Source organism: Cryptotermes secundus, unplaced genomic scaffold (genome assembly GCF_002891405.2).
Source record: "Cryptotermes secundus unplaced genomic scaffold, Csec_1.0 scaffold2176, whole genome shotgun sequence".
Taxonomy (NCBI): Eukaryota; Metazoa; Arthropoda; class Insecta; order Blattodea; family Kalotermitidae; genus Cryptotermes; species Cryptotermes secundus.
The window spans coordinates 25,700-40,956 of NW_019739012.1; the positions used below are offsets into that span (position 1 = coordinate 25,700).

A 15,257-nucleotide genomic window follows, 5' to 3' on the forward strand; every position below is an offset into this window, starting at 1 on the left:
GAAGGATGCTAAGTCTCTCTGCCGGATGATTTTCAATCCTGTTCTCATAGACCCCAGAGAAGTACCGAAGGAGTTTATGAAATTGGAAGTCTGTTGCCTCTTAGAACAAGATATTTATATATTTACTCACTAATAATCCTATGAATTGAATTTATGTACCCAGCACAAAACACAGCATGAAATACATGATAGGGGAAACAATAAACGAATAAATACAAAAATATATATACATCTCTCTCGAAACACAACTGTTCATTAACTTGCGTGTCTCTACCTCTGTCTAGTACGCATGTCTGTGTTGTTTGTCCGCAGGATGAAGAGAGGGGAACCTGCCGACACGTGCCGCGTCCTGGCCTGCAGGATAAGCCTGCACATGAAAAAGGAGATGGTTGAATGAACACATTGTGTACCAGGGGGAAATTCAAGAATTCAGATGTGTCTACAGAGACCATGAATCTCGATTGAGTAGCAAGAGTATCTTGCAGAACGTTCTGAAAACTTGCGCGGGACAGGAGCCACATATTGTGACTCATAACGCAAGACGATCCTTTAAAGGTTGCTTCAGAAACACTCCAGCATTCTCAGGAGGAAACGCAACGTTTGAGTGAAGATGCAGTCTTCTGAAGGAACCAGGCTCAGTCGATTTTCCAAGAGAAATAGAGGGATTAATGATCATTATGTAAAATAGATTGTGTGATAAACAAGAATTTCAGTCGAAAACACGCAAACACGATGACCTTGGGGCACTTGGTCCGTATATTTCCTTAACCACATAATGGACGTGAAGGGTATAACCTGGTATAAGGACTGCATGATAAAGACGGACGTAGCACACATCTGAATAATCGTAGCCTTCTAGTATCAAGAATGATTTAGGGGTTTATATTTCGATTCGACCATATTTCCACATCATGCGGAGCTTACATGGGGGGGGGCGAGTTACTTACCAGTGATGGGGCGACATGGATCTCCTGCTGCTGAGACAAGGCAGGTGGCCCAGGTTCAGGCAAGAGATGTGATGACTGGAACAGGAGGGCAGCTTCAGTCTGCTGTGATACCCATTCCAGCGCTACCTCCATATCCGTGGAATAGTCTGCGTTGGAAGCAGTGTTCGATCTGGCATGTGTAACGGCTGGTTCGATTTGCCTCATTAGACTAGGGTTCTGTAACATAGGTAGCTGCTGTTGTAACAGGGTTCCGTATGGGTCGGCATTATTAAGAGAGTTGTCGTGGGCGTAACTGTTGCCAATATCGCAGGGACTTATTGCTATTTGTCCAGCTGGTTGCATAAATCCTGTGTCTTCTGGTATATATTGTTCTTGTACGGAAGGACATGTTGAACTTTGTTGCTCCTCCAGCTGCTGTCCGTATGGGGCATAATGAAAGCTGGCAGGACCAATCACATTCGGTGCTGACATCTGCACAGTAAGAATGAATACTAGTAATATCCACATATCGGTACATCATGCTTTTGTACCATCAAAGAAAATACGTACGAAGTACAAAGGACGTTCTTTTCTGTTCCTGCAAGAAGGGTCACAGGCTGCAACAAAATTATGTCACCAAAAACAATGTCAATAATCTTGAATTGTAGAATGTCTGTCTCATTGAGTCTTTAATTATACCATGCACAGTATTATTATATTTAAAAATTATTTAATTATATACTATAATTTCTAATATACCTATATACCCAAATTCATATATCAGATGCAAGTTTTTAATTATACCATGCACAGTATTACTATATTTAAAAATTATTTAATTATATACTATAATTCCTAATATACCTATATACCCAAATTCATGTATCAGATGCAAGTTTTTAATTATACCATGCACAGTATTATTATATTTAAAAATTATTTAATTATATACTATAATTCCTAATATACCTATATACCCAAATTCATGTATCAGATGTATATTTACTTATATGGCAAAACGTTTACGCATTTATCCTAATTACTCGAAAGGGCCTGAACTCAGGATGACTCAAAAGGGTACAGATTTTTGCCAATCTCTCTATCTCTCTCTCTCAGTATCTCTCTCACCATCGCTGCACAGGCCTTCGGACCACGGTCGCTTCTTCAGATTTTGAATGCCACATAATGTTGGTAGGACTTTTTGCCGCTGTATCAGCCCGTAGCAAAACGCCGCTACCTACATATGACAATATGAATATAGAATAAATGCACAGAGACAAAAATGCCTCTAGTGGAATTCTAACCCAGAAGTTTTAAAAAAATAAATGTTTATAAAATTATTAGGAACCCTTTTCCCTTGCACAACATCCCGGGGAGGATACCCAAAACGGTGAGAGTTAGCACTAATACGAATTTGGTCCACTTTCAATTTCAGAATACAATTAAGCAAAAATTACCCACACTCAATAATTATGTATATCTGAATGCAGAACATCGTGAATTATCCTGATTCCTCTGCAAAGAATTCACAAAGTTATCTCGCGATTTATATCTTCCTACTTCATCAAACGAAATTACAATTTCAACAAGCAAAGCTACTCTGAAGCCTTCTGTTTGAAGCGTACGAATCCATCGATATGAAAATATGAATTCCATCGCTTCTCTATAAACATTTGCCTCTGGAATGGGGGGAATTATGCAGGAAAAAGTGGGCACGCACGAAAGAGTTGCAGTTGAACTAATATGGATATACACAAAATATTACACACGAAAATGTGGGTTGAAATACAATGTCGATACTTCGTAGCAACCTGTGAACACGGATTTGGAATAGACAACATATGAAGAAAGCAGTCTTCTGGGATTTGGCACCGTGTATATGTGGTGTTAACCGACGTTTCGGAGGAACGTATCGTCTCCATCTTCAGGGTACACGGTCACTTTGCTTGCAGATTTCTTATATTTTTTTCTTCTACCCTGAAGATGGAGGCGATACGTTCCTCCGAAACGTCGGTTAACACCACATATACACGGTGCCAAATCCCAGAAGACTGCTTTCTTCATATGTTGTCTATTCCAAATCCGTGTTCACAGGTTGCTACGAAGTATCGACATTGTATTTCAACCCACATTTTCGTGTGTAATATTTTGTGTATATCCATATTAGTTCAACTGCAACTCTTTCGTGCGTGCCCACTTTTTCCTGCATAATTCCCCCCATTCCAGATGCANAAAGCCTCAAATCTTACATAGACAATATATATTTGTAACATTCGCAATTCCTGTTCAATTTACTTTCCTCTTTCCGGGATACGATGTTATGTATAATGGGGAGCAAAAGACAGCCGACCGCGGTTTATACTGTTCCGTCTGCCAAAGAACATACACTCTTAATTCATTTATAATTGCTCGAATTTAATTTGTATCTAAAGGAAAGGTAAATTTGCCCCTGTAACAGGCCGTGAGGGCCACGGGAGTGTGTATGGTCGAGGCTCCCACATTTGCCAGAGGGTCGGCTCAAATTTAGCAGTGAGGTTGTCAGCCTTACGCAACGACCGCCCTTTACCCCCCAAGAAAATAACTGGTATTCAGTAGTAAGAAAGGGGGTGGGGGGACGCCCTCTGACGTAACGTAGACCCGGCGTTACAGTCATATCTTACGCAGTAACTGCCTCCTAAAAGAATTTATTGAAGGAATGATAGAGAGTCGGATAGAAGTGACAAGAAGACAAGGAAGAAGACGTAAGGAGATCCTGGATGACCTTGGGGACAGAAGAGGATATTCTCATTTGAAGGAGAAATTTATAGATTGCATCAAGTGGAGAAACTGTTTTGGAAGAGACTGTGAACCTGTCATCTTGACAGATTACTGATGAATGAGTGAACAGTAAACCATTGTATTTATTTGGATTTAACACATATGAATTAAGGGTTAACATAGAAGCATTTGGTTTTGTCAATTTACTCACTGAAGACAAAAGTCTAGTTTCCAAAAATTACACCCGACAAATGACCACTTTTCCGCCGTAGGCACTCGTTAAGTCTCTTCCTAAAGTCGCTCATTACTGTTTACAGCATCTCTATGGGAAATCCTCAAATTCTTTCAGAATTCGATGTTTCAATCCCTGAAATCTGTGGGGTGCAGGAGCTTTGAAAATTTGGGATTTCAGATATCCCTAGAGAAAATATCACATGTTGATAGGTCAGGTATCCTGGCTGGCCAAATGATGTCCTCACATCTGGAGATAATATGGTTAGGAAACAAGTTATTCACAATTGCCATGGAAGCTCGTGCGGTGTGGCACGTTGCCCCATCTTGCTGGGAAATCGTTTCTCCTTTTACTGAAAGACGAGAAAGTGCAGGAGCTCAGGAGCTCTTCAACATATGAACGTAACGTGGTCCAGTCACATTTACAGAGCTTTCCCACTCATCTTTAAAGAAGCAAGGGCCAATAATTTCAATCGAATATATCGCGCACCATATTGTGACTTTGGGAATGTGAAGTGGTCTCTCTTAAATATATTTGGGGTTTGTGGCTGACCAATAGAGGAAATTTTGCTTGTTAACAAACCTCGAATATTTAAAATGAGCTTCATTTCTCATCAGTAAGTTGTCAATGACATCTTGTTATTGATTTAATTGCAAAAGTCTGTCAGAAATTAACTCTTTTTTTCATAGACGTGTTCTTCTCGTGTATGAATAATCTGAATGTTATGGGGGTGGAAATGGAGATCTTTGTGCAAAATCCGTCGAACGCGGGCTTCGGAGAGCCCGAGTGATGTAGCGTGGCGACGCCCAGACTGGAGTGTATTTCGTTCAATGGCTTCTCTCACTGCCGCTACATTCTCGGGTGTACGTGCTGTTTTTCAGAGCAAAAGAACCTTGTCCTCCAGTCCACGACCCCATTGCAACCAACACGCTTTGTGGTATGCCGCTAGGTGTCAGTAGTGGCATCCTCTCCACTCCAAACAATCCAGGAGAAAACACCGCTGACATATCGCCTGATTCATTGACGCAAAGTTTCAGAGTATGCTTGTGAGAATTACTAACATTCGGTACATGTCAGTTCTCTAGTCCTAGAGCAGAGGATGAGATACTCGTGGCTGCAAGATTTTCTGCACTAATATTAAAAGGATATACAGGAAAGAAAACTTCGGATCATCGAAACGCACGCTGGTACAGTGACAAAATGAAACTAAAACGAATAGAATATTGTGGTGTCGATAGGATGTAATAGGCCCTGGCATGTGCACGTGGAGAAATGTTTTGAGCGTGGTAAATAATTTCGTGGTGTTCCTAAAATATAGTTTAACAATTCGACCAGCAGATGGACTAGCACATGTAGTAATTCAGTGAAGACCTGAGGACTGTACGTCCTGCAGTGAGTTGCAGAAGTATGCTTCTGCCGGCTCACGTGGTAATCAGACTTCTTCAGTTTCTGTATTTCAAGAGGCAGCATAATATCGATCCTGAAATGGTTTCCTTCAAATTACTCGTAAATCTCTCTTTGTGCCATTGTTCTCTTAATTATTTCAGTAATAGCCTAGAATCTGTTATGACCTGAGATGCTATCTGCAATTATTATGAAGTGTTGAGGCAGAATAAGTAAGTGCGGATGTGCAATTTGAGTTGGTAATTTAATTACGCCGTCAGATTTGAGAGTAAGAGGAGACAAGTTGGTATATTGAGCCGTTGGGGGAATGGAATTTGGAAGGGGGATACCCAAGTGCCAGGAAAAGAACTATGTGACATAGCCACTCTTTCCAAGACAGAGCCCTCATGAGCTGACGTGAGAAAGAGCGCCAGCAGCAATGTTGGGAAGCGGCTGCTAAACATCAGAATGATGTGTTTATAAGATGTGAGAAATTCATTAATACTCCACGTCCCACCATACTTATGGATATTTTATCGATAACTTAAAAACATTTTATTTGCAAGGCTATACGATTTCCATTCCAAAATCTTCGTCTTAAAACAAACCTCACCGTTGCGTTTCGGATATTACGGTGCAAAAAATGACGTTCACACGATTTTTTCACACATCCTATATTGCTGTGAGGGAATTGAAGTGATTTTAGACAGGAATTTTCCACTTCATTTCCTTATATATGCGCTATTATTCTTATGAATGGAGGGAACAGTAGGCCTACAGCCAAAGGTAATTTCTACATTATTAAAATTAAAAAATAAAAGTATTTAGTAATTAAGGCGTAAGGTTCTGAAAAACATATTTTTGTAATATGACACATGAATGCAATAGTTTCTAATAACGAATTTTGTAAATTTCTGCAGATGGATCCCCACCTCAAATGCAACGTACCGGACTGCGGGAACTCATACAGGACGAAATCAGAACTGCGAGCTCACAAGCGGTGGCACGACAAGGAAGGTTTATATGTTTGCGAGCTTCAGGGTTGTGAGATGCGTTTCAGGTACCAGCAAGCTCTGGATTACAATATGATGATTCACACCGGACAACCATAAGAGTGTGATGTATGTAAGAGTAGCTTTTCTAGAGTGGGCTATCTGAAAAATGCATCAGGAAATTCACATTCGAGAGGTAAGTGACAGAAGAGTAACTAATTTAGTGCAAATAAGTGTGGCATCCGAACGAATAAAATGATTATATTCATTTTTAACAATTCGTGGTTCTCATCATCAATGATGCTAATATTTCCACCTGTTTAAAGGCACAGAATTTTTATTCTTAATAATTTAATTTGTTTTGGATTTTTAGTCAGAATATATACCAGCATGAATAACTAATAGCAAACTAGCAATATGAGTGCAGCACTAACTCGAACCTATATCAGGCCAACCGATTCGGCACCCTGTTACAAAAAGAGCTACTGATTTACCAGGCACAGCTATACCAGGACCAATTGCAAGAGCGGTAAAAACTGACATCAGGAACACGGCTGATAGTGCACGATATTGCAGTGTTACCTATTCCGGAATATCTTTGTGCCAATGCCTTTCCCTGTCAGCTGTCTGTTCTACGTGTTCCTCACCTTTCGCGCCTGCACCTCTGTCTCTGGCCAGGCCTGAGCAGGAGGGGGCTCAGTCAGTCCAGGAAGTACAGGAGACACTATCATTATCCGGGACATTACCGCTTATTGACTTATTGAGCCCGATCAGAGTGGACGCGCAGTCTAAAGCAGGAACTGCATTCGCTTGCTCGGGTGATGACGTCGTATGTTTGGAGTTCACTAAAAGCATGGTTCTCTGTGTGCGTTTATGTTGTTCTATGTTTAGGAAGCGGCCTTGCGACGGGCTGATCCCCGTCCAAGGAGTCCTGTCGAAAGTGAAATGATCAAAGAATCTAAAAAACGGCCAAGATCAGAAGGACTGTAGTGCCATAGAGAGAGAGAGAGGGGGGGGGAGAGAGAGAGTGTGTGTGCGTGTGCGTGTGTGTGTGTTCATAACTACAAGTAACTATAGCCCTCTCGCTCATTCTCACACTGCACAGTTTACTGCAACACGCACAAAGTCATCAGTCTGCTGTGTCTTCACTAGCAGTTGCCTGATAACGGGGTCCATCGGCGGGCGTTCCCCTTGAGCTGTTTTCTTGCCTCAGCTACCAGCTGCACTGTAGCACTACTATAACTAATCCACTCATTCGCTAATCAACAATACCAGTCCAGTATATTCAACCGCTGTAAGTGAATTATATTACCAAGGTCGGTCGAGTGATATAGCCTCGGAGAGGATCCGTAGAATATACGAATTCCATTAATACTTCATTGTTGCGTGCGGGCCACTGCCTTGCAACAGCTGCAGTACTGATGCGTATATACGTATGTGTTGCATGACCATGTCTGTGGTCTGTTTGCTCAGCGGTCGTTACCTAACACTGCACTACATTATAATTCATTAATCATCGCACAATTAGTGTCTCTTTAAAAGAATGCGTAAATGAATAACTGACATTTGACAAGAACATTTTCGAAGAAAGAAATTACTTGGTAAATACAGGATGAACAATTTTGAACAGATCGTAATCGAGGAACAATAGAGAAATTAAAAGAAACTGATTTTTCTATGCTGTTCGTGTCGAGGCGATATAAGGAGGATACCTTCCGCGTCAACCCTCAGCGTGGAGGCCGGATAGATTACCTCCACCTTAGCGCTTCGAATCGTAGGAGGCGACGAAAAGGGATCCCAATGCTTGGGGGGTATGTCTAGGTCAACCTTTTCCTGGGGGATATAAATACGGGCTCCTGGACCTTCTGGTTGTTGGAGTCTCGAATGTAAACAGCAAAATTTTGTCATATGTTTAGTGACTATAAAAGGTTTCTGGACTTGTGAATGTTTTTATTGACTATTTCCAGTTCGTAGCTACAGTAACTGTTACACTAATGGTGATTACTGATGAGAGTTCTGATGATAGCTCCGATTCATCTGGTGGTGACGAGGAAGGACAGGCATGTGGAGATGATATCTATGCGGACATTGCCGGTGTTGCCCCATTAGAATAGACCCGTGTAATATGCAAATAAACTCTTCATGTATATAACAGTGAAAAGTGTATAATAGTGTACAGTGCATAACAGTCTGCCATTCGGCACTTGAAACTTAACATCGGATGTATGAACATCACCGAGACTAAATCGCCAACACTAAGCAACACAATGAGGCAAGAAATTTTTTCCTTTTGAGAACGCCTGTACTGTAGTCACTCCACACTTGTCGGCATGCTGGAGCTTTCCCCGCCACTACCAATAATTCTCTTACTCAGCGTCGGAGGACTGTCACTTCTAAATCCCCGGGCTTTAGTTGCCTGGTAACGGAGTCCCCTTCCTCTGGGCCCGAGAGCCGTCTTCTTGCCTCAGCTACCATCTGCACTGTAGCACTACCCCAAATAATTCGCTCAATTGCTAACGAACTACACCAGTCCACTGTACTCAACCGCTGTAATTGAATTGTTTTACCAAGGAAGGTCGAGTGTTATAGCCTCGGAGAGTATTGTTCGAAAACACGGATTCCATCAATACTTCGATTGTCGCAGGCGGGCCGTTGTCTGGCAACAGCTGTAGTAATGCTGCGTATTTTGGAATGTGTTGCATGGCCGTGGCCGTTGTCAGTTTGTTCAGCGGAAGTTACTTAGCACTGCACTACATTATAATTCATTAATAATCGCACAATTAGTGTCTCTTAAAAAGAATGCATAAATTAATAATTTAATGAGAGCCATTCTTTGATAAGTACCAGATAAACAAATTTGAATAGCTCCTAATCGAACAACAATAAAAAAAGTAAAAATAACCCTGTTACTGGACGTGGAGGCCCATAGGCTTGTGAGATGTTGAGGTTCACAAATTTTATAGACAATCGGCTCATACATGGCGGCAAATTTGTCAGGCTTACGCTCCGGCCGCCCTTTATCCCCAAGGATATTTCAAGAATATTCCTGGTACTCATTTCTGTTAGAGGCTGAGTCAACCAGAGGGTCATAGTGCGGCTGGAAGTATTATGTAAATTTGAAAGGAAAACCCAATGACGTCATCGGGACTTGAACTCGTGACCTTCCGTCTTGTAGCGTAGAGCCTCGGCCAACTATGCTACCGCGTGCCCCCATTCGAGCAAGAACAGAGGAACTAAGAGAAACTGCGTTTAATATTCTGTTTATGCCGAGGCGATATAAGGGGACAACATCCGCGGCAACCCTCAGTGTGGAGGAGGGTTCGAGTACCTCCACCGTAGCCCTTTGAGTGACAGGAGACAACGAAAAGGGATCCCATGTTTTGGGTTATATCTGGGACAACCTGTTCCTGGGGGATATAAATACGGGGTCCTGGCCCTTCAGGTTGTGAGAGCCTCGAATCTAAGTGAATAAGATATTAGCAAGTGTTTCAGTGTCTATAAACGATGTTTGGATTCTGAATGGATTTATTGACCACTTCCAAGTCGTAACTACAAGTAAGTGTTACACTAATGCTGATTCCAATACCACAAATCACTCAGAACTGTCATCTCAGTCTATTTCCACTAGTCATTACTTGATAACAGCTCTCAACAGTGGCTATTCCTCTGTAATGTCTTCATTAGATATTTTCTGGTAACGAATATTAACAATGGAGATTCTTCCGTTTCCGTTGCTCTCTGGTTAACACTCCAAAGCTGAACCCTCAACTGCACTGCACTCACTCAGTGTTCAAACAGACCACGGTCGGTCGGGTCATATACGATGTAGCCTCCGAGAGGTGCTACAGGTAGCATCGTCTGCATCGTCGCTTCTGTTCTTGTTTGACGTCACTGCACATGCGGACGCTGCTGGGGATACGCAGCAAAGCTGTACGTGTCATGTATAGTGACATGACTTATATTGTTGCGTGAGGGCATTACATGATGTTTACAGTATTTCCCCTTAGCAACGGGTCTATAGGTCACAATATAGTCACGAGTACAGCAGAACGCGGATGCGAGAACGACTACCATGGCGTGGGCCAGCAGCATTAGTAAAGTGCAAACCATTCTTCTCGCCAGTGAGTTCACCACACAGCAACAAATGCCCAACTGTCCGACAGTATTACATATCTGGTATCGGGCTCAAATAAATGCCTCCAATAAAACAGACTGGCCGACTGATCATCAGTCCTCATATGTCCTTGACTTTGGTTAGGCAGTCAGTCATGTGTTAAAAGTGCACAGGTGAGTGAGTTGTGAGTTAGACGCCACCCGTTAAGAGGCTACGCAGAGGACACTGTTGGGATGTGTTGCGATTGAAAGCCTAGTGAAAACGTTGAAATGTTAGCTTTTTCTCTAGGAAGAAGTAGAACGGGCAAATTAGTGAACAAGGTTATAGTTAGCTGCAGTTGGGGTTTGTTGATATTCAGTAATATGAAAAAACAATTGATACGTCCTGTCTAGTCCTAATACATAGTGAACAGTAGCGTTCTCAAGGGTCCCAGTGTCAAATATGATATGCATTTCCTCTGATGTTAAAATTCTGCTGTGTATAGAAGGAAAGTTTCGGCTTCAAGTACCAAGAACTGGGGTGTGAGAGGGCGTTCAAGTTGCCTTCCCAACTGAAAGCGCACATCCTCTGGCACACGGGACATGAGGGACACGTTTGCAGCCGGCCAGGCTGTAAGTTGAGGTTCGAGACGCTTCGTCACCTGAAGGATCATATGAAGACACACAACAGAGAGAAGCCATTTAAGTGTGAAATTTGTGGCAAGGATCACATGATGTCAAGTAGTCTCCGCTCACATATGAAGAGGCATGGTCAAGAGGTAAGTTTGACAGGAGATGTCAGGCTAAGAGTCTTTGTGATAATAAGTGGGGCATCATAGCGAAGAAAATTATTAATATTGCAGATAATTCAGCGATGTGTTCTTAGAAGAAATATTATTTTCTCACCTTTGATTGCACTTGGCCGTCATTACAACATTAAAAATAAACCAATCCAATTTCTCACATTGCATTTTTCTAATGGTTGCTGCGTGTTTCGGTCCACATATGAGATCATCTTCAGGCAGTCTCATTAAATACTTCTGTAGTCATTGAACTGTTTTATTATGGATCCATATAAGCGCTACTCATCACAAACGTGTAACATGTGTAACTGTCACGAATTTACAAGTATATTTCTCATTTTAAAATTTTCAGAATTTAAAATTTAAATCTAAACTTATTTAATATTGTCCTGCTGAATGTAGTGTTTTATATGTAGAATATTACATTTCGTCCTTACGCGATGGGGAGACAGCTACATGTGTTATCACAATTTCTGTCCCGAATTTTCTCTTACCTCCCTTCGACTAAGCCTGGTCTCACCTATTTATGTCGATGTATTTACTGTTTCGGATATTTCAGTGATTGAGTTCTGTGTTCTGTAAAAGGTCTAACAGAGTAGGTCTCTGCCTACTCACGAGAGGATGGAAACCGATCAAGTTTCCGAAATGCTGTGTTCTCTTCAACTAGGGCACTAGACGATGGAAAAACTTTAAAAAATTCCGTAATACCGAAAGTAATAATTAATTTCTATTAATTATTTAAATATGGGTTTACTCAAAAGCCCATAGGATATCTAAATATTAAGAACAATTAACATACGAACAAGGGAGAAACGCATACACAATTCTCAAGGGAGAATAATCCATCTTGTATTTCGTAGGCAGTATATTGGTCTATTGTCGGTCACGGTAGCCGAGCGGTCTAAGTCATGCAATGTCTTCGCTCGCTCGGAAGCAGGGATAGTGGGTTCGAATCCCAATCAGGGCATGGAGGTTTGTGTGCGTTTTTCTGTGTTTGCCTACAGGTAGAGGTCTTGCGACGAGCTGATCACTCGCCCACGGAGTCCTACCGTATGTGTAAGATCTAGAAAAACCGAAGTGAACGGAGTTCATGGGGGCAGTCCTTGGCCCACTGGAGCTGTAGTGCCAAGGGAAAAAAATATTGGTCTATTACTCACATAAGTAGTGTGACAGTCCGTAATTTGCTTATTATCTTGGGCAGGTGGTTGAATCATATCCATAATAGAACAAAATTAATTTTGCACCTGAAGTTATCTAAAAAATGAAACATTGAAGTATTCACGACTGGAATAAAATGTTAACAATTTTAATTATTCAGAGTTGTGTTATAATAAGAGGAAAATTTAATTGGCTACAATGAACATAAGCTTATATACTTATAATTATATATTTATAATCTTTTGTGTTTTACAGTGCACTAGGATTTGAGATTTATGTTTATTATAACAGAATGATACTCAATAATACAGGAGATGGACAAAAATATGGAAACACCCAACAAAAAACATATTACCGTGACTAATATGGTGTAGGACAAACTCAGGCTAGCAGAACTGCCTGCAGTCCCCTTGGAATGGCTAAATAGAGGTCCTGTATGATTTGCAAGGGAATCTTGTACAATTCTTCCTGCAAAACATTGGCAAGTTCTATTAACAATGATGAATGTGGAGAGCACGCACACAGATTGCCCCCCCCCAAAAGACGACAAAGCTCAATAATATTGATACCAGGCAACTGAGGGGGCCATGGCAGACGTGACACTTCATATTCGTGCTCAGAAAGCCAGTCCTGGACGATGTGAGCTGTGTGAACACGGGAACTGCCTTCTTGGTAAATGGCATCACCATTGGTGATTTCCCAGTCCTCCTGTATGAGGTCATAATCTTGCATAATGTGCCTCTCGAAACACCGAAAACCTCGGCTAGCTTGGTTACGGAAGCAGCCACCATACGGGCCCCAACAATTTTCCCGCGTTCGAATTCTGTTACGTCTGACATGATGCACTAAAACTGCTCAGAACACTGTCTTGACAACAAATGAAGCTTGCAACATATTACGGAGGTTGTACAGGTAGTGCTATTGGGCAGATAGGACAGCGTCGCCTACAAACGTCGCTAAAATAAATACTTCAATTGAGGCATGCATTTCTAAAGGTGTTTCCATATTTTTTTCCATCCCCTGTAATAATGATGATGACGTTATTGCAGAAGGTGTTAGTACTACTACTACTACTACTACTACTACTACTACTACTACTACTACTTCTACTACTACTACTACTACTACTACTAATAATAATAATAATAATAATGTGGAATTAAAGATAATTATTAATTTCACGTGGAGTAACAAACACAGATGCAATAGTTATAAACTTAGAAATAATATTCATAATGTGAGCACGGAAGTGAACGCACATAGTATATAGATATTCCCAGTATGTGTACTGTGAGAAGGACTGTTGAACTGTCCGTTAATATTACGTAATTTATGTAAATTTTCTAATATATTCCTGATTATATCTCTCCATATTGGGAAAAATAGAATGTCGTGTGTGTATGGGAATTTGTATCCCTCAGTACAGTATATTACACACACCTTATACCGGAGATTGAGGGAAAGAGGTTGTGATAGTTGTGGAACTGAAATACTGACATATGCTGTGCGACACAGTTAATAATCACGGAGTAGCCTTTTCATATATGGCGACGTCCCATACGCACAGATTATTGCCCTTGCTCCTAATATGTACTCTTTTGCAATTTGCCTGCAGGAATATGTGTCCGTGAGCCTGGATGCGGAATGGTATTCCCAGAAAAAGGATACATGATAGGTCATATGCGCTGGCATGACGGACTTCCGGAATATATGTGCGATCAGACAGATTGTGAGATGGCATTCAAAACCAAGTTTGCCCTGAAGCTACATATGAGGACACACACCAGAGAGAAGCCATTTAAATGTGACATTTGTAAGAAGTGCTTTTCCTATCCAGGAGGTCTCACGAAACGCAAGAAAATTCACATTCAATAGGTAAGTTTCATAGAGGACAGAAAATGCATTGTGTAAAAACAGCAAGAAGACGCGAATATTTGTAAAGGGGTGTGGGTTCACTCGGGTTAATATACCGATGTGTCCGAACACCAGAGATATAAACCCTTTGCGCAACATGTCACAATATCAAGCGTTCTGTGTTTGCCACATTTAAATACAACTTAATTCTTTATTTGACACTACTACGTTTAACGGATATATTTTTCTTTATAATTTATGTAAAACGGCAGAAAATATGCTAACCGTGTGAAAATATGGTCCGCAAAGCTCAAAGTTCCTGCTGTTTGAATACCGATTGTATGAATTAACTTTTATGGACTGTACAACTTTCGCTACTGACCCATGCAATGTGTGTTGTGATTCCCTTTACTGTTGTTCGACAGGTATAGACGAGTCCCAATTCTTTGAACATGAGCCTGGGTTCGTCTAAACATTTCATTTCGTGTGCAGACATGCAAGTATACTCGTAAGGTATAAACATTGGTATCATTAACTTCAAGCTATATTTCCGGCCCAGCAGTTATGATTCGTAGTTGAAAACTAATGCAGACATTGCAAAATTAAAAACGATAACAATGAGAAGGATTGAAAGATTAAGTTAATCTGAATTAAGCAGCTTTAGTTAAGATGGAACGGTATCTATTTTTGACCAATATATTATATCCTGTAGCAAAAAGTGTTATTTAATTTTTATTTCGTTCTTGTTATTTTCACCTTTAACTCTTTGTTTCTTCTTTTGTAATTAATGAAGGCGTTTATCTGTTTCTGTTGTAGATATTTTCCAAAAAAACAAAACAAAACATAAACCCTTATTATATTTAAGCATCCTGTTGCACTCTACACGATAAATGATACAAGCTCCGTCCCAAGCGCAAACAATATATATTATATGTCTTTGATCTTGTTCTTTCTACACTACATGTTTCGGCCTCTATCGGCCATCATCAGGTGTATACTCTTAACGTTGCTGCCACACTGAACCCAGTCTAAAATTTAACATTTAAAAACACAATGTCAC

General features: G+C 40.9%; 1 protein-coding gene across 2 annotated transcripts in view; it reads left to right on the top strand.

The window, feature by feature from the left end:
• LOC111871625 (E3 SUMO-protein ligase EGR2-like) overlaps nucleotides 1-15,257 on the top strand; it is a 44,443-nt gene that overhangs the window by 17,188 nt on the left and 11,998 nt on the right. The window contains exons 2-5 of one of the 2 annotated variants that reach the window (XM_023864853.2): nucleotides 6,219-6,486; nucleotides 10,889-11,161; nucleotides 13,959-14,218; nucleotides 14,623-14,656. In XM_023864853.2, the coding sequence (XP_023720621.1) occupies nucleotides 6,460-6,486; nucleotides 10,889-11,161; nucleotides 13,959-14,015 (357 nt within the window). In that variant the 5' untranslated portion in view covers nucleotides 6,219-6,459 and the 3' untranslated portion in view covers nucleotides 14,016-14,218; nucleotides 14,623-14,656. Of the gene's footprint in view, nucleotides 1-6,218; nucleotides 6,487-10,888; nucleotides 11,162-13,958; nucleotides 14,219-14,622; nucleotides 14,657-15,257 lie in introns of those variants that run through there. The other variant, XM_033754321.1, reaches the window with a different exon arrangement.